The sequence below is a fragment of the Aaosphaeria arxii genome, assembly GCF_010015735.1.
Source record: "Aaosphaeria arxii CBS 175.79 unplaced genomic scaffold BU24scaffold_6, whole genome shotgun sequence".
NCBI lineage: Eukaryota > Fungi > Ascomycota > Dothideomycetes > Pleosporales > Aaosphaeria > Aaosphaeria arxii.
The window spans coordinates 2,771,435-2,795,999 of record NW_022983479.1 but is presented as its reverse complement, the minus strand read 5'-3'; the positions used below and the strand labels follow the sequence as shown (position 1 = coordinate 2,795,999).

The following is a 24,565-nucleotide window of genomic DNA, read 5'->3' as shown; positions in this document are numbered from 1 at the left end:
TTTTCCATCGGTTTATTTGCATTTTTGCATTCATACAACTACAATTTTATTATGGTTTTACGAGTTTGGTCAAGATGATGCGTATAGTCGAGATTTTCAATATTGCCACCATTTCAGTGAATCAGGATCACGAAACTTTCTGGAAAAAAATAGGATTCATTGTTGGTGACCAGTATTAAGTCTGAGCACCATTTCTACTGCAAACAGTACGATGAAGATTATATCCTTCCACGATCCAGAAACTTGTTCGGTATATCAACCCACTTACTCCTTAAGTATTCCGCAAGGTTCTTACCGAGCACATCGTAGGTAGAACTGGAGGCGACACCTCTGTCAAGATGATCTTTTAGTAGGAAATGCACCGCTACATATTGAGTCAATATACTAGAATCCAAAAATGAGCAGCGCTGTTAAACTCACCCCAGATATTCGGTAGCTCGAAGCGGAAGATTGGCTTTCCCGTGTCGTCCCCTCCAAGCAGGGTCCGTACTTTTTCAACCGTCAACAAACTTCGTAGCCAGTCCCATTCATCTGCATTGCGGACAAAGAATCCCACGTTGCAGTCTGAGCCCTTATCTCCTGATCGAGCGTGCACGACGTTTCCGAGAGGGGCCCTTGTTGTAGGGTTGAGTGCAGTAAGATCGATTGGCGCATTAGTCTCATATGTTTCCTGCTCGTAAAGGAAATCCTGAGTGTCAGTCGGTGGGGGAATCGATATTTCCAGGCCTTTGGATGGTATATAACAGACATGCTTCACACTACTCTGTGGCAACAGAGTTACCCAATATTCGTAGTATGGCTTCGCAATTGCTTGCCTCGCATCAACGGCAAAGGTGGCGCCTGGGTAACTCTGCATGATGGTGTCCGTGACTGGACGGAAGAAATTATTGATAGAGAGGGCAGATTCGTCCCGAGACTGTGCAAAAATGCGGACATCGACGGTAGCCGCATCCTGTGTATACGGATCTTCTGGGCAGCGCCCATTGACGCGAAACTTGAGGCAGTGATATTTCGTTTCATCAAGCGCTACCCGTACTTGGCTTTCTAGCATCGCAGCCTTTTCCTCGATGTCAAGGCCGCACACGAAGTAATGGGCTTCCGCCTGGAAGCCTCCCTTCGCCGTGAGACCAACTTTAGTAGTCGGTGGAGGCTTGATACTACCAACGTTCGTGACGCGCCTTGCAGATTTTAGCCTTATACGGTCATTACCTAGATGGAAGTGGTCCTGGACACTTACACTCGATTTGTACCAACCTGTTTAATTTTTATCTTATCCAAGATAGCTACAACGTCAGAATTGTAATAGTACGGTCCTTGTATTTCGTATAGCAACTGAGCTTTGCAGGTCTCCACGGTTACAATTCCGTCCCGATCCTGTTGCATAGTAACCTCGAATTCGCCGCTCGCCTCCATCTCCACAATCGGGAAACCAAGACTCAATGCCGGCGACGGAAGACTTTTGAAGCCCGAGAAGTTGCCACCGGTGACATATGTTGAGCACTCGATGAAATGCCCTGCAACAAATGCGTGAGCGAGCTTGTCGAATTCCTCTCTTTTCCAGCCGAAATAGTAGGCAGCACAACCAATCGTTGGCGAGGCGTCTGCGACGCGACCGCAAAGTACGATATTTGCTCCTCTTTTGAAGGCTTCGGCGATTCCAAATCCCCCAAGGTAGCATTGAGCATATATTGGATCGCACTCCCACTCGGATAGCAATTTTCCTTGTACATCAAATCAGTATAGTCGACATTGATTTCGTGTAGCTCACATACCAGTAGTCAAGCTCCTAAAATCTGAGCCATCAGCTGCCGCTTTCTTCACAACGTCAAAGATTTCGTCACCCCCGACCCAAGCAACATTTAGATTTAGCTCCCGCGCCCGAATCTCCCTGACCACTAGGTCATAGAGCTTCTTGGTGTCACTTGCGCCAGCGTTCACCGCGACCTTGATATTTTTGGACTCCAGATAAGGTAGAGCAGGCAGAAATGCTTCTGTGAACGAAGTTTCGAATTCTTCCGAACCGCCATTGCTGTCCACTTTACCACCTCCTCTAGTGGTCATGTTATACTCTGACATCCAATCACCAACGATGAAATGAACATCTTCATTCTTGGCCAGATCGGCAAAAGCATGACGACGGTCTGTAACAGACCCCGACGCAGAAGCCACTCGAAGATTCGATTTTACGTTTGGGCTCATGGTTTGACAACAAAAGGAATGTCGAATCAAGGTAGAAAGAATGAAAAAAAAAACGATGTGAGTAAAGCCTTGCAATTAATTAATATAACCCCCTCCCTTAGACCTCGGGTTTACCCTCAGAACGCGAGCTACGAATGATGATTACAGGTCTAATGGACGGTACATTAGTCATGTAAAACAAGGCAGTCATTAAAGCACTATTTGCGCCTATACTAATTATTACAGCACTGGCAGCTTAGCAGCAAATTAAAATAGAGAATAATCAAACACCAATAATACTATGCAATTAGACTTCATGCATTACAGTTTACATGATCCCCTCTCGACTAGGCAGTTGGAGTGCAAGTCTCGATACTAGTGTATCTGGATACGCAGCAGTTGAGAACTAACCTGCCCAACTATTAATACTCGAACCCTAACATCACCAATTACTGCTGGTAGGTTTGTTTCAAATATACTCTATCAGATATTCTACAGAACTAACTAGTAGAAATTTGAATGTAATATGTAAAATTAAATATACACTGTAGTTAATATATACTACACTATGTCAGTTTACTGCTGTCAATTCCAGCAGTATAAATGCAATGTAGGCAACTATCATTGCACTGCCTATCCATCGACAGAATCGTGCACCAAACCAGACTGTTGCAGTGAATGCAGCTGTTGAACCCCACAGCATTCCCAACTCAAGAAGACCAACATTGCCGCGCTGGAAATTCCCCTTCGTGTCGATTATGACGATCCCAGAGCACAGCGTAAGCAGAAACATGTTGCTCCCAGCTGTGTTGGCAACAAGAACCCCTACGTATCCTCGGCGCCCGCTCATCACAGCGATAAATTTCTCAGGCAGTGTTGTCGCGATTGCCAGAATAACCACTCCAAAACACACGTCTGACATTTTGAACTCGTCGACAATAGTAGAAGCAGCATGAGAGAGCACATATCCTGCAAGGCAGATGGCGAGGAACCCGAGCAAGAGATAAAAGATATGATACCTCAGGGATCGGCGCTTCAAGCGACTAGGGCGAGTCAACAATGGTGTAGTAGAGTTGACGGGATTTAGGGTCGGGGTCCTCTGTCCGTTGAACTCGATATGGGTTGATTCGATGGCTTGATAGCTATCTCTTTCTGCATCGTTTTCCCTCTCCATAGCGACATCGTTCTCTTCATCTCTGTCGTTGCTCTCGCTGGTGCTCCCATCATCGCTGTCATTGCTGCTATCGCTGTCAGAGCCGGTTGGAGCAGTCAAGCTTCCTCTTTTGATCGCCCATCCCACGGATGCGACGTAGATACTGAATCCTGCGACTAGCAATATGCCGTGGATGAGCCATACAGATCTTGCTGGGAGATACAGCATCGGCACGGTAAAAGTAGTTAGACCAAGCAAAACGAGCGAGTACGCCCGTGAGCTTTCGTCAAAGTGAACACGTTCATCTTTGTTGCGAAACAAAAGGCCGAGAGAGAATGCACCTAGGATGTTTGAGATGGCAGACCCGACGATATTCCCGATGGCCAGCGATGCGCGATTGCGGGCAAGGGACGCGATAACAACAGCGAGCTGTTGTAGAAGGACTTAGTCAATAGGTAGGCGACAGAGAGTGTAATTTGCATTTAGTAACGCACCTCCTCCCACTCCCCTCCTACAGTAACAAGGCTAATGACAGTTTCAGATATGCCTGTGCGATGGGCAACAATTGTCGTGTGGTCAATAAACTTGTCTGCGCCAAACTCCAACAGGAAGAGGGTGGCAACGAAAACAGCAATGTTGTACGCAACTGCGTCAACATCAACCATGATTATGTTACAGATCTAGAAGACAAAGAGAGAGGTACCTGGGAATACAGAATATGCGAGACACTTGGTGTGGGTAGAGATGCTGTTGTTACGAGAATTCTGCTCTTAACGTCCGTGCAGTCAAAGAGTGGGGTACAGTACAGGTCTACTCCGTACAATTGAAGTTATTTCCAACCTGACTCATGCATGATCACAATGCCCGCCTAGTCAGGACTCATAACCTTCACATGACACATAGTAGTCTCTAATTCTAGATGTTGGGAAATCTTTTCAATTATATTACATGTGGCATGGCACGCTTTGACTTTATACGACTTTCAAACTCATAAGTGAATAATTCATCATGGCAAGTATCAATGCTTCGCGATCATCTGCCCGGCAGTTGGTCTGGCTGGTCACCGGCTGCTCTTCTGGCCTAGGTCAGCAAATCGCGCTAGCCATCCTTGCCCATGATGATTGTGTCATTGCTACCGCCCGCCAGCTCACTGATCTCGAATACTTGAATACAATAGAAGGTGGCAGAGAGCGAGCTTACTGTACGTCACTAGACGTGACCAATCCTTGCGATCGTATTCATGAGCAGTTAAAGAAAGCCATTGCTTACTTTGGTCGAGTTGATGTTCTTGTCAACAACGCTGGCTTCGTCGTCTCGGGAGTGTGGGAAGAAGTTAGGTACGGAAAACAACCTGCATTTGGAATGTCTATCAAATGTAGGAGTTATTGACTGGGTAGTTAATATTTCCGTAGTGATGCAGAAGTACGCCAGCAATTCGAAACTAATTTCTTCGGGACCATGAAGGTGACACGCTGTGTGCTTCCATACATGCGTAACGCTAGATCTGGAGTTATCCTTTTTATGGGAAGCATTGCAGGATGGCATGGAGTAGGCGCTGGAGGGCCATATAGCGCTTCAAAGTTTGCAATCGAAGGTTTGCCCCGCCCATGTGATTCTGCCCCATTCAGATTTCTAAAACAGCTCCCAGGTGCTGCCGAGAGTTTATCGAAGGAAGTATCACATCTTGGTATTCGAACACATGTTCTGGTTCTGGGCCAATTTCGAACAAATATATTGGAAGAGTCACGAAAATGCGGCACTGTGGATTTGATAGGCATTCAAGAATACGATGCAATTAAGGCCGAGATGGTTGTCAGGCATAAGAAGACTCACGGTAAACAGCCTGGAGATCCAAAAGCCGCAGCAGAACGTGTACTCGACATTGCGCGACTGGAGAACCTGAGCGAAAAAGAGAGAATAGGTCTTGGTCTTCGAGTTCCACTAGGGTCAGATGCTATTGATGTCATACAGTTGAAATGCAGTAAGACTCTTGACTCCCTGGAAAAATGGGTAGATTTTGCACACAGTACAGACTTTCCTATCTCTGAGCATTTGCCTAGCTATGCAATGTAGACTGTACTACTAATGAGTCGATTTTCTACAAGCCAGACGATATCCTTAGAGAATCATGGTACTTATTGGCATACAAACAAAATCCAACCCTTACATGAAAATGAATATGTTGATCATCGGACTCAATATTGGTATTTGCGGGCGATGACTGCTGGCTCCCTGTACAAGGGTTATGAAAATGTCTGAAATGGTAATATGCGATCTGGTAGTAATGCTGTTTATTGTGGTTACGCTACCTTCGGAATCGCCTAGAAGAATATTACGTTGTCAGCCCAGTCTATCTAGTTGGCGATGCTATATAAATAACCAATCTCATTCCCCTTGTCAACTATCAATTGCGTATTCAACGCCCATGCGTGTCTGCAAGCAACTCGGTCAAAATATACACCTTCCGATGGACCTCAGTCTATACCTGTTGCATCGTGAAACTTTCGACTGTTATTTGACCCCCAAGAGACTTTGTCGCATGATTGAAAACGGCATAACGATAGCCTGTAAAGAACTGCCATGCATTGGTCATCTTGAATGCCGGCCCAAGCTGTGCGAAATTTGAGCCATCCGTGCTGTACCAGAATGTCGATGTCCTCTGCACAGTTGTACCAGAAAATGCCGGAGTGATGTCTGCTTGAACGCGGAGCCAAAGACTTTTGGTCCCCGTAGGCAAACTGGGTCCAGTTGCGGCAACTACACCAGTAGAATTGGTGGCCCAGTTTGCATCCAAGCTCAGTGCGTTCACCATCACCAGTTTAGAGGCTGACGATTCCTTGTGTATGCCAATGTAGGCAGCTTGATCGCGGAACAGAGCAGCCCCGGCACGATCACCATCTTTCATTTGGGTGATGTCAATCTTGAATGTACCGTGGGACTTGGGACCAATGATACGATGAGTCAGGGTGTTTCGTGCATTGAATAAGTCAGTCGTTACGGTCACGGTCTGGAGATCCAAACCTCCGGATCCTCCGCGAAGCTTCCACTTCGTGTCTTCAGGGTTGTGGTTCCATTCCCATTCATGGCTCAGTGTAGTTCCGATGAAGTTATCTGTTCCTACTGGCGGTGGTACCGTTTTGCTTGTCTGGACCGGAATAGGGTATGTTTTACCCCAAGCAGAGCCGTCCTTGACCAGTTCTGGCCAGCCATCGGAGGTCCAAGTCAAAGGAGCTGCGACCGGGATTCTACCCCCTGGAAATGAATCCATGAAAGCGACATAGTACCATTTATTATCTTTCGTGTTGACGATGCCTCCTTGGTGGCTGAAGCCGGCATTTGGAAGTGGCCCGGAGATGCTATCCACAAGTATCCTCATTTCATAAGGACCCCATGGACTCTTTGACTTCAGCACCCACTCGGCACTTGCGGGTTTAGTAACGAATATATAGTACGTGCCATTGATCTTATACATCCGGCTGCCTTCGATGTAAGTTTGATCCGGGGAGACGTAGACCTGCTGTGATTTGACCTCAGACTTGCCGTCTTTGCTCAATTGTGCGACCATGATGTTTGTTTTTCCATATGCAACATAGACAGTGTCGTCGTCATCAAAGAAAAGGCCGCAATCATAATAACACTTCGGAAGAATCGAAGACTGCGCCCACTTCCACTGCGCCACTTCACCACCAGCTTGACTGGCGCCGGTTTTACCAGTCTTGTAAATATAGGAGCTGCCACCATCTATGCAACCAATCCAGTAAAATGAATCGTCGGTCTTTCGGTAGTTGAGACTACTAGCCCATATGCCCTTGACATATGCTCGGTTGGTAGAGCTGGTAAGATCGTATTTGCTGCCAAAGTCAAGCCTTGGCACGCTGTGGGTGACTGGAGTCCAATTCACAAGGTCGTATGACTTCAACACCGGAGCGCCAGGAGAAAAGGCAAAGGTAGACGAGGAGTAATAGAAAACATCGCCAACGCGAAGAACGTCAAGGTCAGGATAGTCTTCCCAAAGGACTGGGTTGCTGAATGTGTCCGCCATCAAAGAACTTCGGCGAACATCCGGTAAGAGAGCACATGTACAAGTTTTGAGGACGACTGTCCAAGTTATAAGTCGACCGAAGAGCTTCATTGTGCGGGTCTCTGGAGGAGATGCAGTGGGGCAATACGAGAATCCAGCTTTGCGTGCTCTTGGAGTGGATTTAGAGGCTTGGAAACGATGATGAGAGCATCGAGGAACGTCTGACAGATAAGTTGCTGGTTTTTGAACCATATTTAGTGCTGAAAGCACTAGGACTACAATTGCGCGTAAAAATGTGAGAACATTTATTACCTTGGTCGTGATCTGCCGCGAACTGGCACGCTGATTGGTGCAGCTGGCGTCGAAATCCTCCGAAACGTGGGGCACGATCTACCATTCAGCCTAGTAGGTGCAGTTGATAAACAAGCCGAGACCAATTTTACTCCGTAAACTCAAAGACGGCAGAATTTTACTTGCACCACTCAGAAGAAGGCTTAAATGTTTCCATAAACTATTAGCTTTTCATTCATGCCATTGCCGCAATCTTGAGAGTCTTGCGGGCAAAGATCCAAGACAACAGAGCCCGATTCAACTTCTAAGCGCAAGAACGTGAGTAGTCCTGACTTGTGCCCAGTTACAGCTCTTGTCCACATTCGCAGGTAAAATAACGCGTCATACCCTGGGATTTATCCGCGCAGCGATGACAGCTCGTTGGCTGGTATTGGTAAAAATTGGGTTTGATTGAGTGAATGCACTGAGTTTGAAAACTTACTGTTTTGGGGCATGGACTTCGCAACTCCAACTGACCTAACAATAGCAATTAACCCGAGTGAACAGGAGAAATGATTATGCATATTCGAATTGAGCAAGTCAAAATTTCCAATTGTACGGTTGAAGGTGCGTTTTGCGGCATTATATTAGTTTCGCGCGAAAATCTACATTAATGTGCTTTTGTTGGTGGCCCATCATTCGGAGCCGTTTACGATGAAACTGTTTACTGGCCATCCATTCGCAGCGTTGTACTCATCGACAGATGTAGTGCCATGTAGAACTTCGTAGTGGTTCATATTGCCACCCACTGATGTGCCATTGATCTGTACGGTCTTCCCGAGCATCGAAGCGACTCGAAGACCGACCTCTTGGCCCTCGAACCAGGCACCGTGCAAGAATCCGAAGTATTGTGCGGAGTTTGCCTCGCCTGCGAACCAGACTCGATCGACGTTCGCCCGTAGATTCTGATGCTTCTCCAACGTCATGCCAATAGGCCAATTGCTGTAGGATCCGAAGGACCATCTGTTTACGAAAAGAGTCAGCTTCGCCATACTTCTATTGGAGCGATAATGATGGACTTACTCTTCCTGGCTCCATCTGGGGTACTTGAAGGCAATTGGTTCCGGAACGTCCACATCAGGGAACATAGCTCGCAGAACTTCCAGAGCTTCGGCTTGAGTCTGCTCAACTGGCTGCTGCTCAATCCTATACGATTGTGGTCCGACAACCGTGGCGAATATAATGTTGGAGCCTTCCAGAAAGCCTGGCGTAGATAGAGACTGCCAGACTGGATACCAGCCGCGAGTGTCAGGATCTGCGTACAGGAAGTACTGAGTATCTTTATCCCAGAAGGTTTCGTTGAATTGCATAAAAATCTTAGTGTACGTTCCCATTTGGAATAGCTCGATGGCTTCTTGCTTCCACCTAGGCAAAGCAGGCGCGAATTCTACGATTTCGCTTTGCAGTACACCGACGGAGAACGTAACGATTGCGTGTTCCGCCTGGATACAGTCGTCGTTTTCGAGACGAACAATGACATCGGAATCCGAATACTCAATCTTTGTCACGGTGGTGTTGAGAAGAAGTCTCGAATCGTTTTGTGTTAGGAACTCGCTAGCTTCACCAATGACGAAGGCATTGAATCCTCGTTGGTCCCAAACTAAGTTGTTCTCATCGCTGAACTGGTTGAAAGTCAAGTTGTTGCCAGCGACACCAAACTCGAAGCTCGACACTTCCGGGGGATATGCCGTTTCCCAGTCCCAACTCCACCACTCCACCGCCTGGGCACGCATGTCTTTCTTGGGCTTCCAGCCTGCCATACTCATGCCAGTCCGCGCATTTACATCCTGGAGGTTGTTAAGCAGGATAGATCCAGCGTCATCCTCGGCAATGTCATAAGTAGCAGCCCATTCATCGAGAAGGTCCGAATAGTTGGCTGCTCCGTTTTGGTCGTAGGTAAGGATTGAGTCGTAGTTGGAGTATGTATTACCCAAACCGTACTTCTTCGCCAACGTCCAGATTGGATTCTCTGGACCACCAGGTGAGCCTAAGCCCTGTACCCAATTCGCACCAAGCTCGACGGTGTACGGTGTTCCGTCTTCTTTCTGGCCAAATTCAGTGTGTGCAACCCTTCCACCGATGTAATCATTGCGATCGACAATGATAAAGTCGCTGACTGAGGCGTTATTCAGGGCTTGGGCCGCAGTTATACCCGCTACACCAGCGCCGAGTACTGCTACCTTGGTCTTTCGACAAGTATTTGAAGTGGATCGATCCAAGACTGCTCGCCCCTGGACTTCGACGGCGAAGATACAGGAGGCGAGAATGGCCAAACTTCTCATTGATTTTGGCATTGTGCGATGATAAGGCTGAAGTAGAAGTGATGATGTAGGGAGGCACAGGCTGCAGAGGTGGGGAATCGAACTGCCTTTTATATATGGTCACTGGCAGCAAACACGTTAGTTACGTATCACTGTTCGCAATTACAGCATCTTGCTTATCACAGCAACTAACCCCTCGGCGGTGCATGGTGACGTTGTTCCCATTGGAGACTTTTACTAAATGAATGCAGTTGCTCTTGAGATTGCTAATGCCTGTTCATCATGGTACATAAAATTGCGTACCACTCGGGCCGGTAAGTAGTTTTAGTGCTCTTCCAAGATAGGCCCCAGGGCAAGCGCTCATGAAGATCGGTGCCGGCCCTCACTAAACCAGGGAGCACCATTGCAGGTGCTGCCCCAGAAACTACTCGCAGACCTTCCAATTTACTCATCCAACCCGAACCAAATCTTGGAAGCAAAGCCAAAAGGGTCGTCCCCGGCAATATAGACGCCCAAATAACGGTATCTGGCGAGGTCAAGCCTTGCACTCATCGCACCGCCAAAGAGATGGCGTCCTAGTCGGGCAAGTACATGCGACCGATATGGGGTACAGTCAACCCGCGAGCGCGGCACAACGCGGGGTACATGCGACCACGAGGTGCTTCGGCGCGTTTAAGCTTATCGTTCTCAGGAACTATATGGCTTCATTAATCGTATCTCTCGTATGCAATTGGGCCGTGCGTATCACTGAAGTACCATAAACGCTAATTGCCGCATAGTACTAGACTTCCTTGGGCAGGTTTTTCGTCCACGTCGCGAGCAACACAAGGTTGAACAGATTGACCCTGACAATGCCTGACTTGATTTGTGCGCCCTATCTTTCCTATGTTGTTCCATATCAGATTGAGGTTCATAGCATACTCTTATCTGAGTGGCCCAAAAACCTTCCCAATCGAGATTAGAGAACGACAAGCTCTCGGGATGCGGGGTAGCCTCACCCTCGGAAGCACGATTTCCTGCTTGATTGGGTTAGAGCATCCTGTGCCTGGCCGTGATAATGGTTAACCTTACTACTGACCTACAATATTGATAGCACCACTACCTCCTGATCAGCTTTTTACGAGTAATATAACTACCCCCAAGTAGGCTCCATAGGAAGTCCTTGTGTCTGAAACCTCTTTTCAAATTCACCCATTCATTCGGCACTCGATCCAGACGGGCCGACAACCATAATGGAGAAACATCTGGACACGAACAAGGATGAATCGAAACTTGCCGAGCTCGGCCATGAGCAGTCCTTCCAACGGAACTTCAGTCGTTGGACTATGCTGGGACTGGCTTTCGCTATTCTGAACTCGTGGACTGCTCTCGCTGCTTCCCTTTCTTTGGCACTACCATCTGGTGGACCTGTTGCTGTCATCTGGGGCCTGGTCACCGCAGGGATCTGCAACCTATCACTGGCAGCCAGCCTGGCGGAGTTCCTCTCCGCGTATCCAACAGCCGGAGGCCAATACCATTGGGTCGCGATGATTGCGCCTCCTTCCTTGAAGCGTGGACTTTCTTGGGTCACTGGCTGGATCAACTTGTTTGGATGGATGGCACTGGTTGCGACCAACAGCTCACTGTCCAGCACATTGGTCATAAATCTTATCTCGCTCATGCATGCCGATTACGTCTCACAAAGATGGCATCTGTTTCTCATTTACATGGGAATCACGTTGTTTGCATTTTGCGTCAACGCATTCATGCTGCCATTGCTACCGCGGCTCAACTCATTTGCACTTCTGTGGAGTATCAGCGGGTTCCTCATCATTTCCATTACGCTTTTGGCTTGCGCCACGCCAAACTACGCGACACCCGAATATGTATTCGCGACTTTCATTAACACAACGGGCTGGCCAGACGGAATCGCTTGGCTTCTAGGCCTCCTTCAGGGAGGCCTAGGTCTTACCGGCTTCGATGCAGTGGCACACATGATTGAAGAGATCCCAAACGCGGCATCAGAAGGGCCCAAGATCATGTTGGAATGCCAGTATATCGGCATTAGTACAGGCCTGATCTTCTTGATCGTGCTCTTGTTCACGTCAGGCGGCATGGAAAACATGTCCGCAATCACCGGGTCTGCTGCGGGGCCATTGCTGGAAATATTCTACATTGCGACAAATAATCGAGCTGGCGCAGTATGTCTTCTCATGTTTCCTTTGCTCTGTCTTGTATTCGCAGGAACAGCTTGTCTTACGACTTCTTCTCGAATGGTTTTCGCTTTCGCCCGAGATGGTGGCCTTCCGGCCTCTCGCTGGCTCTGGGAGGTTCATCCATCTCTGAATGTACCAATGAACGCGCTCTACCTAAACTTTGTAGTTGTCACCGTCTTCGGTCTCATTTACATTGGTTCACCCGTCGCATTCAATGCCATCATTGCATCTGCTGTCACAGCTTTGGGCCTCAGTTATGGAATTCCAGTCGCCTTGAATCTTGCCTACGGACGCTCTAGGCTTTCCGAGCGCGCATTCGTTTTGCCCGACTGGCTTGGATGGACAGCCAACATCATCGGACTCATTTATGTCATTATTACAACTGTCTTGTTCCTATTCCCTCCGGCAATTCCGGTCACCGGTACAACTATGAATTATTGTATAGTGGCATTCTCTATTGTCATCTTGATTTCGGCATTTCAATGGGTCATCGACGGGAGGAAGAACTTCCACGGGCCCCGTATCACTATTGCTGGGCTTGAACCCGTTGCTACTGCGTAGTTGATGGCGATAGATTCGTGTAACACAAATCTTATAGTCATTTAGGGAATTTTACCACTGCAATTTATCTACTGCAATTTAAATCCCACTTCAATGAAGTGATGTCCCCAACTCAGGTATCCCATGATTGTCAAAGTTGATTGTCATGATCTGTCGCATCAGCTATGACTAGTTCAAGCACTGTCTTTCAAATTTCAAATTGTTCATTCATATCAAGTTAATACTTCAGTTTCAACCATTTTGGGGAGGACACCTCAAAAAGCATGAAGGGGTTGACATATCTTATGGTAACTCACCACTAATGGTCGACAACTGATTAAATCTGAAATGTACATTAGCGCACTAGACCGAATCAATCCCAAGATTGACGGGTCAGGAAGGCTTTCCGGGCTGTAACATCAAGAGAGGTAGTCTTAATAAGGTACGTGCCTGCCAACATGACCGTGCATTAGCTGATGACAACAGGGCGGCAGGCTTACGCTAAGTTGATACAGACACCAGACACATTGTTAATTTGGTTCGATTGCGCCGGTAGCCATATGCCTTACCCTTTATCAATCAATCCAAAGCGAGGGTGAATTGAGAGCGTGGAAAACGGCTTTGAAATATTTGTGTGACACTGAACGACGAAGGTGTAGTCTCCAGCCATGTTCCTCCCTCTTGATAAGATTTGAAATGCAATGAAACCTTCACCATGTGTGAGATAATAGAGCACCATTCAGAGAGGGAATATGTCGTGGCATACGGTGTAAGCGTGCAGTGTGTGTGGATCAATCAAGCCTGCAAAAGCCTCAGGTAGCATGTGAGAAGAGGAGTCCACGCGTGTAATGGTGGTCAGCATTCAAGTTCTCACATTTCCACAATCTTGTTTCTATCTGTCAGTGGTTAAGAGGCCGGATTCAAAAGCTTATCTCTTTTAAACTACGCTCTAAAGCGGGGTGGTTCATGGAGCGTGTCGTCTACAAGCGAGCTAGATCTCACTCAATCTTAACATTTTATTGATAGGAAATGTGCACGAGGCTACTCAGAATTATTCCAGGTATCAAAAAAAGAACATTCTCTGAGCGATACTCGAGCATGACATTATCCCTCTTATGGGACGTACATTGAGCGAAGGCGGAGCTTTGGGGAACTATCCGAGGAGACGGACTTGTTTGTGCTAGAACAAGTTAAGCTACTGGCCCCACTTCCTCGCTGTCGTCTTTATCAGCAGGAAAGAAAAGCACCCAGAGTGCAAAGGATTATTCTCACTGTACAGAAAACATTCCCGGAAATGTGAACAATCTTTGTAGCATACCAACCAAACCATTGATTCCTCAAAGTAGCATGAATTGCAACGGCATATGACCTCAGAGTGTAGAAAGATGCATTTCTTCTGTAAGATTCTTTACAAAGCAAGATTATGAAAAATATCGAATTCCTATCAAAGTGAGGCCTGCATATACGACATGCTACAATGGGACTACTTTTAGCATCGGATTGACCAAGGCGGCCTGTTGATTTCAAAGCAAGAATGCGTTGTGAAACATGGGCGCTACTCGGTACCAACAAACCAACGCCTGTTTCGATCAGACCTCAATGACATAGTAGTTTGGACTCCATGAAATGATAGCAGTCTATGTAAAAGAATCATTCCGAATCGTTGTATTTACTTCATCTACACAGTACCTATAGACGTCGTCCGGGGTTTTTGCCCCGGTGGGCTGTGCGTTGTTGTTCGTAACACGGATGTTTATGAAGTGTCGGCGCTTCGGCGTAATCGCTCGCGCCCGCTTAGCAATTCGCGACCCACCTGCATGCTCCTCCTCCACACCACAGGGTGTGCGCAGTTCCGTTCCGTTACTAGGTCAAGTTTCCATAATGCGGAGCGGAATTGATGGTACAGGCAATGTATAAAGAGGTAGATAACAAGCTACATCTCAAGCATCACCAGTCACAATAATCACATCATCTTCACAGTTTCAATTACTATTCTACAGCAACAAACACCATTCCACAAAATGTCCTCTTCAACTGTGCAGCCAATCAAAGTCTGGGGCAAGGGAGGCCCAAATCCCCCAAAGATCGCAATGATTGTAAAAGAGCTCAACATTCCTCATGAAATCATCCCGATCGAATTCTCCGAACTCAAAAAACCCGATTTCCTTGCCATCAATCCTAATGGACGCATGCCCGCAATCCAAGATCCCAACACCAACCTCACACTTTGGGAGTCCGGTGCTATCATCGAATATCTGATTGAGAAGTACGACGTAGAACGAAAGATCTCATTCGAGCCAGGTACATCGGAGTACTACCACGCTAAGCAATGGCTCTTTTTCCAGGTCTCCGGCCAAGGACCATACTACGGACAAGCTGTCTGGTTCAAGAAATACCATCCGGAGAAGGTGCCTGGCGCAGTTGAGCGTTACATCAAAGAGATCGAGCGTGTGACTGGCGTTTTGGAGACGCACCTAAAGGCCCAAAAGACCAACGGAGAGGATGGACCTTGGCTCGTGGGAGACAAGTTCTCTTACGCCGATTTGGCCTTTGTTCCCTGGCAGGTATTATCATCTGTGCTCCTCGTGGAGGATGGACTTGATCTGAGCCCGTTTCCGACCGTTCAGAGGTGGATCGATAATCTGAAGAAGAGGCCAGCGATTGGCGAAGTCGTTGCGGAAATGTTCAAGCATTGATACTTGGGCGCTATCTTTGATTAGCATTTGGAACGGGCGAATCTGAATATGCGGAATTGGAATGACATCATATAGACTTTAGTAAACGACATAAATGGAATAACGTGTTTCATAAGCGAGCTGGCACCCCAAGCGAGCTGGCACCTTTTCCTAAGCTTATGAACATCGCAACCTTATTACAGTCTATTATCACAGTAAAATCAAAATCCTAATAAGCTAATCTATTCTTCAGAAGCCTCGCTATCAGTCTCTAACTCAATATCGGCCGTGCAGGTGCGTGTATTATGCCCAGTCTCCTTACATCGCCCGCAGCGCCTTTCACCGCGCACCCTCTTCGCAGGCATCTTACTATCCTCACACTCGTCCCTCGCAAGTAGATCACTTATCTCACCTACAGTTTGAGACTCTGCTATGTCCTCGCGTGGGATATACCGCCGTTTTCGGCTCTTACGTTTATTCTGCTCATCAATTGTACTTTGAAGGCGATTAACTGTCTCCTGTAATAACGCCATATTATGGGCTATTTGCTGAGCACCTTTACTTAGCTGGTGGATCTTCTTATCTAAAGAGCTTGCTGAGGACCTAGGGCGATCTTGAAGCCTCTTTTGAATGAGAGTACTCTGCGCCTCTACTTCTTTTGCGTTGCGCGGCGTTTGCGCCTCCCATGCGATTGTATTGCGAGGTGGTGGTGTAGGCGTCCGTACTCGCACATCAAGCTTTAATAACACAGCTTCTAGATTATGTGGGACTAATCCAGCACCTCTGAACCCTGATCGGATATTATCCTGAGTAAATGCCTGCTCAAACGCCTTCTTAAACGCAGGTAGGAAGGCTTCTTTACTGATATGATTGATACGGTTGCGCGCCAAGCCTGAGATCACATCGCCATACCTGCGCTTCAACGGCGAGAAACATGCGACATCCAAGGGTTGTAGCAGGTGAGACGAATGCGGTGGCATAAAGAGAAGCTTAATATTCTTCTCCTTACAGCGGTCTCGAAATTCCTGTGAGTTATGGCTCTCATGGCCGTCGATTATGAGCAGCCTACACGCTCCGATAGTCTTCTGCTTTGTATGCTTATCAAAGTGCTCTAGCCACGCAAGAGCAAGCTGATTACTTGTCCAGCCATTAGGGCTTACTTCAATTACCCAATCGCGAGGTAGATCTTCAAACCAGGTATTGATGAGCACCTTGCCCGCAAAGATGACGAAGGGTGGTAGCAGGTGCCCCGCAGCTCCTACGCCTTGGATCACAGTAACCCACTCACGGTTACCAGGCTGTATCTTCTTTCTCCTGCCTGAATACTCCGAGCCTGTGATAATCATCTGTGATAAAATTTTGCCCATCATAAACCCAGTCTCGTCGAAATTATAGATGTCGTCGTCAACGACCCCCTACTTCTGTTTCCACTCCTTTACTACGTCGAACCAGCGCTTGATAATCGCTGGATCCTCGCACTTAGCTCGCTGATAGTCGTATGGACGGCTCCAACGTTGTTTAACCTCCGGAGTCCGCTTTACAAAGTTATCAACCCAGTTCTTGCCAACTGGCTCTGCGCCGCGTGCTCGCAGGAGAGTATCAGCCATTTCGCGCACGCTCTGCTTCGTAGGCGCAAATCCTTGATCTGACTCCTCAATTATATGCCGAACTATCGCCTCCTCTTCTAGTTTATTCATCTTTTTCGAATTTGGCTCGCAATCGGCTCGTAGAGGGATTCCAGCGTGTCGACTTTGAAGGGTTGATCGGGGAACGTTATAGATCTCTGCTGCGCGTTTCACGCTTTTTACGCGTCGGGAACTAATATCAGAGATAGCAAGTAATATAACAGCTTCAGTATAGGGCTTTTGTATATTGTGTTGTTGAGACATTACGCGCAATCGACGCGCTGGTGGGGCGCTCATGAAAAGGTGCCAGCTCGCTTGGGGTGCCAGCTCGCTTATGAAACACGTTAGGTTTTTTTTTACATTTGCCTTACAAGCAAAAAACAATTATCTAATAGCATAATGGGCCCGAAAATGCTCAACTGGGTGGAAATCAACAGGAAGCACCTCGTCAACGCAGTCGCATATCTCAGCCAGCGCAGCGCATCGCTTCATAAAATCGTGGAAGATATGTAATCAAGAAAAGAAAATTAGAGCAAGATCGCCAACAACGCAGTCGCGACACCACTCGACATTAATCCGAAGACACCAAATCTTTCCCAAGGCCCCATCGATATGCTTGACGCTACAGATGACCCCTTCGTAGAAACGATTGTCCCAGTAGCTGTCGCCGAAGCGCTTGCCTTCATGGACTCGAGTACTTCCGTAGCCACAGCCAATCCCGTCGATGTTCCCTCTTGCTGATATGCGAGACATTGTGTGGCAGCGACTATTGGTGTACGAGTCAGCTCGAACTCGAAGCCTTGAGGGCCTTGTATTCCAGCCGCGAGATCGAGGCTATATTCAACATGCGTAAGATTTTGGAAGGCTTTAGTGAAGTCCTCCACGGTTTCCCCCTTCTCCTCACAGTTAGCGCCAACGCCCGAACTCGCGAGTTGAGCGACGGCGATGTTGAATTCCGGAAGGGAGAAGTATGGCCCTGCTGTAAAGTTGAATGCGTTCCTGATCTCAAACCCAGCTTTCAGTGTCGGTCTAAAGCCAACTTTCATTCCAAGCTCTATGTCGGACGCATTGGCCTGGATTGGCTTGGCTGTTATTTCGGTGTCTGTAAACCCAGTAATGCTTGAATTTCGCAATTCAGCAATATCCAGTCTAATTGCCGAAGTTGGGACCTTATTGTGTCAGCAATGTCAGAAGGACACATATCAAGTACGAGACTTACCTTGACGTCAAATCCAAACCCTAACTCGACACCGCCACTGAGACCAACTTCTAAAGAAACATTTAGATCCACAAATGCGCCGAATGTTGCAATGTTGGGAATCTACAGCACTAGATTAGAGTAGTTCTTGACAAGCATTATCTTGATCAACTTACTGTAAACCCTGTACCAGGAATCAAAAAGTTGGGAATTGGGATGAAGTCGCCGAGCGGAAACGTGATTGAAGGAATGGCGCTGAAAAGCAGAGACATCTCGAAGTTCGGAACGTCAAATTGGACAAACCCGCTTTCAATGGGATCGTTGTCTTCTCCGGTCACCATGTTGAGGAGATTTATCTCAAGCTTCCCAGTCGTAATGATCATCTCGCCCTTACCAGTGCAGTTCTTGCACCCAAGACCAATAGGGTTAAGATTCGTGCCTTCCAGGAAAACAGTGTCTACTTGGGAGAAACCTAGATCTGCTGTTGCTGTCGCATCCTCAGTCTGGGTAGCAGTGCCGGAGGCCGTCAACTCTGTGACCGTCGGCGATGCGTTCTGGCGACGTGACAATCTACCGTGATTGTGTACAACATATGCATCATTCGAATGGCCAAATTCGATAGTGGCTGAATGAAATTCCTTTTCGATTACAGTTTCCTCCAGTTGGAACTCTATCGTTGCTGTATCGTCGTTGATTTCAACACTCAGGATTCTGGGCTGGTCAGTTTTCAGTCACATCACGCGGCAAAACAACTCACTTATAGACAGCATGTGCGCCGTTCTCACTGCAGGTTTCATGAGAGGAAACCAACAATCCGCTTTGCAATCCGCTCCAAGCCTCGCTCGCTCTATCGTAGCATCCACCGTGTCGTTTCAATTTAACTTGCATGATGGACTCATTGCAGTGTACTTCATCAAGAAGGTGGTCATACTCCTCCAGGAAAACGACATCTTGATCGGATTGGAGGTGAATCTGAGAAGCGAAAACTGGCCCTCTTAGGTGATCTGCAGCATAGACAAGCTCAATGCCATGCGTCACCAAAACCTCAGTGCCCCTTTCGATGAGATCTCTGTGTCGCTTGGATGCTTTGAGCGTTCCATGCGTGGTGGTCGAAAGAACGCTTGAGTCAAGCAGTGGTGATGAAAAGGCGCATGTCGCGAAGATTGCAAGTGTGGAGACCAGTGTAGAATACATTCTCATGTTTCGCGTGTAAACAAATACGCTTTCATATAGAATATCGCCTCAATCAAGACAGATGATTTAGGAGCTTGAAAGGAAGGTTTCCTTAGGCGGGCTATCCGCTATTTCATATGCCCCACATCTCGAGGCTCAGAAGGCCAAGGTTTTGTAGTTCAGCTTCATGATACTAGATATGTAGTCACCTATATTTCGTGTTCACAATGAAACCAACAAGACAAAACGTTACATGCACTGCGGGATCCTTCGACGCAGTGATGGTGCTTTTTTGCACACTACATCTGCTGCGCCGAACGAATTTTCCAAATTGAACGTTTCAGGGTCGTATTCGGACTTTTTGGGTACCCTTTTATTGGTCATGTTGTTCATGAGGTTGCTGGATACGTGCAGGAGTGGCTATGTTAGACCTGTGTTTCGACGGACTTGGGAGGCGTTCGTCCTTCATGAGTGGGGGCGGTCAGGCCAGCTGTGCCGCAGCCTTACATAGATGCAAGGCAAAAAATAGTCTGAACTGGCGTTCACAAACGCCCATATCCTCAATAGCTAGCCATGAGATATTTGTTGATATCACAATAACTAACAGGAAGCGTCTTCGAGCGATGATCATTCGCCTGGGCAGTCGTTGATACTGACGACTAACAGACACTAGTTCAGATTCTAAACCCTTGTGAATCGAAGGTAGCATCTCAAATCCTTCATTCGCGAAACCGCGCCTGCTACATGCAGCTTCCCGCTCCCGCAGCTCCGCAGTCCTCAAACTGAGACATGTTCTCGGGACGTACTTTAGAAGTAGCCCCAAGCGAGCCTGAGGTTAGGCAAACGCTCAGTAAGAACTGACTTCCAAATGCGGCGTATAGGTCAAGCCATGTAGTGGGAGACATCTATCATGATACAAGATGTCAATAATGTGGCTCGCCCATCTAATTAGCGCATCAACAGCTATCGTTCAAAAGGCTCTCGTACAAGCAGGACGTCTAAGCATCGAGAACGGGTCGCAGGCAACACATAACCAATGCCATGTCCATGTCGCAATATATTTTAAGCAGCATTTCGCTTCACAACAGAGTAGTATGTCCCGATGTGTGCTATTAGCCTTCTCTAGAATCGGAGCTCCAGCTTTCAGGCACCATCATCCTCTGCCTAACCTTACATATCGTTCCTTTACATCACTCCTCCTCTAGGTAGTAAGCACGAGGGTTGAAATTTTAGTATTTCACTATAGCAGGATAAGGAGAGCTTGATTGGTCTTGCAAATATTCCAGTACCACCGTCACGACTAGATGTTGATAGTAGCTCTAATGCGCGAACTCGACATGGATCTGTTGCTATTGCTATTGCAGCGAGTTACGTCTTTCCACTGTTCACATCTCCCAACAATTATTCTACGGGGTCGATTTCGATATCCACACAGGCAATCGTTTTGCCACGCTTGGGCAAAGCAATCGCTGAATAAGAAGAGTTCCGCTGCTATGACTATCAACACGAGATCGAGATATCTTCACGCGGAGGGACCAGCGTACGCGACGATTCTTACGATTATCGCTTTGATGAGCCACTCTTGTTAGTCAGTACAACGCATTTCTATTCCGATCTATGCTTGAAGTAATATTGAAAGATGGCGCGTGATATAAGACAAACCATCGCACATGTTGACATACGCATCATGCGCAACCACACCCCGCCTTGTCCCTCACACCTGCACCACATTCCAATCACATTGAAAGATCCGCTTAAAGCACGACAACAACATCCAAACTTCTTATCAGACGCAAATCGACCCTCCTGCCCGTTATTCAGCTTACCCAATCGAGGAATATCATTTCAAAAGCCTTCCCTCATCCTAACTGGCTGCAGAACAAACATCTAGCCATGTGCAGTAATATCCCAACCCATCTTGCGAGTCTCTCGTTTTTTCCCAACGTCCCACTACTCCCCATCTGCAGCGTGTACACAGTAAGACCTAATTCCACCATTGCACTTAGTACTCTGTACTACTACTCAGAGGTAACAAGCGCATGCGTAGATCCGCCACCTACGACCTTTCAGCGAGGCTGGCTAGAAGTGCGGGGTGGCTGTCGGGACGCCTAACAGACAGACGGGAACATGTGCCTAGGTATATCTACCAAAGTATCTATAGACCGACCGTCGCCGCGAAGTATCTCTACAAGTGAGTACGTTTGAATTGACGATTCAATCTGCGCACATACGCTTCAGTACTGGAAATGAAGTTAATCGTGACCGGCGCGACCGGATTCGTGGGCACGGAGGTGATACGCCTGGCTCTGCGCAACAAGGCCGTCACATCAATTATCGCGCTAGCTCGCAGACCCGTACAGGTTCCTCAAGGTGTTGGGGCTGATGCAGACGTGAGCAAGTTGCACACGGTTATTCTAGAGGATTGGTTGAGTCCATATCCCGCAGAGGTGAAAGAAAAGCTCGCAGGTGCGGACGCGTGCATATGGTCAGTCGCATGATGCCTTAGGTGCCGAATACAAGCGTAGCTGACATCAATATTAGGCTTTTGGCTATCACGCCTTCGAAGTCAAAGGGTGTTGATTTTGAAGAGTTGACAAGGGTCTGCCACGACTACACGATGAACGGGCTTCGTGAGATCGCTTCTGTCGCGAACAATGGCAAGCTTCGATTTGTCTACACTTCCGGCGTCGGCGGGGAACGTGATCCCACACAAAAGATACCGAAGGTAGATGAGCATATGGCTCGGCTGCTCTACTTGCGGGTAAGTTTCTTTCCCCTGACCTAGTTTCTCCCATGTATATAATCGACTCACGGTTGTAGGGACGGACCGAGGTCGAGGTATTGGACTTTGCTGCGGATGCTGTCAATGCTGGAGTTCATGTCGAAGTCACCAAGCCTTCGGGGATCTATGGAGCTGGTCATCCCAAGATACCTGGGCTACCGAAATTGTTGTCGCATATGCCCCACGACCCATACATCCATGTGTCAGATATCGCCGCAGCGATGATCGATGAGTGCATTAACGGCTTCACGAAGGAGACCTTATGGCCCCAGGATATGACGAAAATCGGTCAGCGGGTACTGAAGAAGGAGGATTATGCAGATTATGAGGAGTCTACCACTTGAGGACATTGCGCACCATATTTCCATGATTGATATAGACTTAACAAACATACTTAGGTAATATGCTCTTTACGAACGCTGCAACATTCTGCACAAAGACATAAAACAACATTTACCAAAAGCAATCTTCGTTACATATAAACCAGCTAGCTATATTTCATTTGACATAGCGTATGTTTCAGGAGTCGTGTTTCCATTCAGAGCCATTCAGAGCCATTGTTCCGTTTTATTTCTTGTTGATGCATCTTCGTCCACGTTCCTGTCAATGAGAGTCATAGTAGTAGCAAAGTAAAGGCCCATCGATGGTAGAGCTGAAGTCCCCTGTAGAGCGCGTCCATATCTGGTCGATGGGACCTATGGTCAGGTCTTCGTCAAGCCTCACCGGATCGCCATGGTAGGGATGCTCCGACTCCCGATTCCACGGGTTATGTTTTCCTGCAGTCTGGTTAACACGAGCTTCCAGATCTTGGCCTTGCCAGACAGAGAACAGGCGGTCTATATTGGACTGGATGAGCCAGAATATCGGATCATTAGGCGCGGTCAGAGGATCGAGCTGCAGACCTCCTACTGCAAATCTCGCAGTGTTCACGAGGTTCTGGATATATCGGTAGGCCGGTTCGAGGCCATTGATGCGATTCATTAGGCACTCAAAGTCCGGGCATGATAAGTCGTACTCGATGCGAGATGCTTCCAAGAGTTGACCAATCCATGGGCTCAGGTCTCGAGTGATGCAACGATCATTCCAGTCATAGCCATTGTTCTTGACGATTGCGACATAGCCAGCAGCATCATATGTGGGCCATGGATGGTCTGTGGTCTTGGCTGTATCAGTGTCGTAGACCAATGGAAGTCCTAGGCGGGCCTAAGAAGATTGTTAAGAAAAGCTATACGTATCAAGAACAAGGAAACGCCTACAGTGTAGTTTTCCAGAGGGGTGGAAACACAACCACCGCCATCACCTGGCGGAACCATGAATTTCTCATCGAAGTAGTTAACACGAACCCATCCGTGTGATTTAGCAGCTCCGTTACCCCCCATAGAGACAGAATCGCCAGAAAATATTGGATCCGTGGTGATGTCATCGGCATATTCTGAGAAGTCCCAGTATGGCAGGGTGCCTGTGTAGCCGCATTCGTCTCGTAGAGCCGTTTCGTAGAGATGTAAAAACCATCGGTGCCAGTGAAAGTAGGTCCCCGAGAACAGACTAAGATAGCTCCATTCTGTGTGCACCAATACAAAGTCGTCAATACGGAAACGGAGGGCGTCAGTGTGAATTGTGGGACCTTCATCATGGATGGTATTTTGAAGCCTGCGATTGATGCAACCAATGGCGGATAGATAGTCTTTGCGATCATCATCTGAAATTCGAGACCTATCAAGCTATCAGTAGTGAGACGAAGACAAGTATAGCACTTAACCAACCATGATCGACGGATGAGAGCATTCTTAGACGAGCAATTACCCTTAGATGACCCTAGAGCATTCATGATGTTCCTTGAATATTTCTTATTCAGGCTATACAAGGACTCGGGAGTGGAGGATTCTATCGGGATACTGGATGTTCGCTGGCCTTCGTCTGAAGATACTTCTGACCTCTCACTTGGGGTGGCTGTATCCGTTGTTGATGTTGCTTCGGTAGGATAGAGCGTGGGGTAAGGAATTTCATCGGTAGAACTATCGATTTCAGATTCAAGTTCGGTATTTCTAAGAGAGCTAGGCAATGGGCGAGGATCGGGACGACCAGTCATTTGTGTTACCGAGAAGGTTAAACTGGACTTCTCTAGCAGCTTCATAAACGTTGGGATTGCTGAGAGACTGGTGAGAAAAGTATCAACTGTGTATAGGTTTTTACCACTACCTGAAGAATCAGCGGGGAGGACATCCGGTGAGACAGTCGCTATCAAGGCCGTGTTGCTGACAACTAGTGTTTCTGCCATTTCGGGGTTCTCCTTTGCTATATGATGCGCCAGGGAGTCGGCACCTGAACCATCACCACGCCTGAATCTGTTCATTTGATATCCATTTGCCGCAACTGTTGCAAGCAACAGATAATTGGAGGTGATGCTGCTGATCCTCATTCTGGGGCTCACTTT

At 47.5% G+C, this 24,565-nt stretch overlaps 10 protein-coding genes across 10 annotated transcripts; 4 read left to right on the top strand and 6 right to left on the bottom strand.

Moving 5' to 3' along the window:
* Nucleotides 1-218: 218 nt before the first annotated feature.
* BU24DRAFT_483986 (DUF1446-domain-containing protein) lies at nucleotides 219-2,199 on the bottom strand (the record flags this gene model as incomplete). The annotated part of the gene is made up of 4 exons (XM_033533310.1): nucleotides 219-364; nucleotides 421-1,178; nucleotides 1,238-1,721; nucleotides 1,773-2,199. The coding sequence occupies 4 exons, from the start codon at nucleotides 2,197-2,199 to the stop codon at nucleotides 219-221; spliced, it is 1,815 nt and encodes a 604-aa protein (XP_033382411.1).
* Nucleotides 2,200-2,749: 550 nt separating this feature from the next.
* Nucleotides 2,750-4,113, bottom strand: BU24DRAFT_452834 (uncharacterized protein; the record flags this gene model as incomplete). Its single annotated transcript, XM_033531219.1, has 2 exons — nucleotides 3,826-4,113; nucleotides 2,750-3,760 (listed from the first exon to the last, which is right to left on the bottom strand). Exons 1-2 carry the CDS (start codon nucleotides 3,994-3,996, stop codon nucleotides 2,750-2,752), a joined length of 1,182 nt encoding a protein of 393 aa, XP_033382410.1. The 5' UTR covers nucleotides 3,997-4,113.
* Nucleotides 4,114-4,339: 226 nt separating this feature from the next.
* On the top strand, nucleotides 4,340-5,404 carry BU24DRAFT_483984 (NAD(P)-binding protein; the record flags this gene model as incomplete). Its single annotated transcript, XM_033533309.1, has 3 exons — nucleotides 4,340-4,668; nucleotides 4,744-4,925; nucleotides 4,980-5,404. 3 exons carry the CDS (start codon nucleotides 4,340-4,342, stop codon nucleotides 5,402-5,404), a joined length of 936 nt encoding a protein of 311 aa, XP_033382409.1.
* Nucleotides 5,405-5,631: 227 nt separating this feature from the next.
* On the bottom strand, nucleotides 5,632-7,604 carry BU24DRAFT_452833 (glycoside hydrolase family 43 protein; the record flags this gene model as incomplete). Its single annotated transcript, XM_033531218.1, has 2 exons — nucleotides 5,632-5,652; nucleotides 5,817-7,604. The coding sequence occupies 2 exons, from the start codon at nucleotides 7,602-7,604 to the stop codon at nucleotides 5,632-5,634; spliced, it is 1,809 nt and encodes a 602-aa protein (XP_033382408.1).
* A 734-nt stretch (nucleotides 7,605-8,338) lies between these two features.
* On the bottom strand, nucleotides 8,339-9,997 carry BU24DRAFT_373860 (amine oxidase; the record flags this gene model as incomplete). Its single annotated transcript, XM_033524540.1, has 2 exons — nucleotides 8,706-9,997; nucleotides 8,339-8,645 (listed from the first exon to the last, which is right to left on the bottom strand). Coding segments are annotated over exons 1-2 (1,578 nt in total), but the record flags the coding sequence as incomplete, so codon positions are not given.
* Nucleotides 9,998-11,056: 1,059 nt separating this feature from the next.
* On the top strand, nucleotides 11,057-13,009 carry BU24DRAFT_425068 (amino acid transporter). The gene has a single exon (XM_033528652.1). The coding sequence runs from the start codon at nucleotides 11,176-11,178 to the stop codon at nucleotides 12,697-12,699; it is 1,524 nt and encodes a 507-aa protein (XP_033382406.1). The 5' UTR covers nucleotides 11,057-11,175; the 3' UTR covers nucleotides 12,700-13,009.
* A 1,533-nt stretch (nucleotides 13,010-14,542) lies between these two features.
* On the top strand, nucleotides 14,543-15,516 carry BU24DRAFT_373853 (putative glutathione S-transferase 1). The gene has a single exon (XM_033524539.1). It carries the CDS (start codon nucleotides 14,700-14,702, stop codon nucleotides 15,372-15,374), a length of 675 nt encoding a protein of 224 aa, XP_033382405.1. The 5' UTR covers nucleotides 14,543-14,699; the 3' UTR covers nucleotides 15,375-15,516.
* Nucleotides 15,517-17,370: 1,854 nt separating this feature from the next.
* Nucleotides 17,371-19,760, bottom strand: BU24DRAFT_425066 (uncharacterized protein). Its single transcript, XM_033528651.1, has 4 exons — nucleotides 18,934-19,760; nucleotides 18,353-18,887; nucleotides 18,198-18,299; nucleotides 17,371-18,147 (listed from the first exon to the last, which is right to left on the bottom strand). The coding sequence occupies exons 1-4, from the start codon at nucleotides 19,368-19,370 to the stop codon at nucleotides 17,506-17,508; spliced, it is 1,716 nt and encodes a 571-aa protein (XP_033382404.1). The 5' UTR covers nucleotides 19,371-19,760; the 3' UTR covers nucleotides 17,371-17,505.
* Nucleotides 19,761-21,187: 1,427 nt separating this feature from the next.
* BU24DRAFT_425064 (NAD(P)-binding protein) lies at nucleotides 21,188-22,602 on the top strand. The gene is made up of 4 exons (XM_033528650.1): nucleotides 21,188-21,326; nucleotides 21,397-21,834; nucleotides 21,891-22,110; nucleotides 22,170-22,602. The coding sequence occupies exons 2-4, from the start codon at nucleotides 21,596-21,598 to the stop codon at nucleotides 22,473-22,475; spliced, it is 765 nt and encodes a 254-aa protein (XP_033382403.1). The 5' UTR covers nucleotides 21,188-21,326; nucleotides 21,397-21,595; the 3' UTR covers nucleotides 22,476-22,602.
* Nucleotides 22,440-24,168, bottom strand: BU24DRAFT_251865 (Di-copper centre-containing protein). The gene is made up of 3 exons (XM_033522389.1): nucleotides 23,895-24,168; nucleotides 23,388-23,844; nucleotides 22,440-23,334 (listed from the first exon to the last, which is right to left on the bottom strand). The coding sequence occupies exons 1-3, from the start codon at nucleotides 23,957-23,959 to the stop codon at nucleotides 22,735-22,737; spliced, it is 1,122 nt and encodes a 373-aa protein (XP_033382402.1). The 5' UTR covers nucleotides 23,960-24,168; the 3' UTR covers nucleotides 22,440-22,734.
* Between the last annotated feature and the right edge of the window lie 397 nt (nucleotides 24,169-24,565).

Bases quoted from the DNA above. Each gene is read 5' to 3' on its own strand.
- BU24DRAFT_425066 (XM_033528651.1), bottom strand. From the start codon at position 19,370: ATGTATTCTACACTGGTCTCCACACTTGCAATCTTCGCGACATGCGCC. The intron at 18,300-18,352 runs GTAAGTTGATCA...CTAGTGCTGTAG, and splicing joins TTCCTGGTACAGGGTTTACA to ATTCCCAACATTGCAACATT. The intron at 18,148-18,197 runs GTAAGTCTCGTA...TGACACAATAAG, and splicing joins GGTTTGGATTTGACGTCAAG to GTCCCAACTTCGGCAATTAG.
- BU24DRAFT_425068 (XM_033528652.1), top strand. From the start codon at position 11,176: ATGGAGAAACATCTGGACACGAACAAGGATGAATCGAAACTTGCCGAG.
- BU24DRAFT_425064 (XM_033528650.1), top strand. From the start codon at position 21,596: ATGAAGTTAATCGTGACCGGCGCGACCGGATTCGTGGGCACGGAGGTG. The intron at 21,835-21,890 runs GTCAGTCGCATG...CATCAATATTAG, and splicing joins GGTGCGGACGCGTGCATATG to GCTTTTGGCTATCACGCCTT. The intron at 22,111-22,169 runs GTAAGTTTCTTT...TCACGGTTGTAG, and splicing joins CTCGGCTGCTCTACTTGCGG to GGACGGACCGAGGTCGAGGT.
- BU24DRAFT_373853 (XM_033524539.1), top strand. From the start codon at position 14,700: ATGTCCTCTTCAACTGTGCAGCCAATCAAAGTCTGGGGCAAGGGAGGC.
- BU24DRAFT_251865 (XM_033522389.1), bottom strand. From the start codon at position 23,959: ATGAATGCTCTAGGGTCATCTAAGGGTAATTGCTCGTCTAAGAATGCT. The intron at 23,845-23,894 runs GTTGGTTAAGTG...ATAGCTTGATAG, and splicing joins GCTCTCATCCGTCGATCATG to GTCTCGAATTTCAGATGATG. The intron at 23,335-23,387 runs GTAGGCGTTTCC...CAATCTTCTTAG, and splicing joins CCCCTCTGGAAAACTACACT to GCCCGCCTAGGACTTCCATT.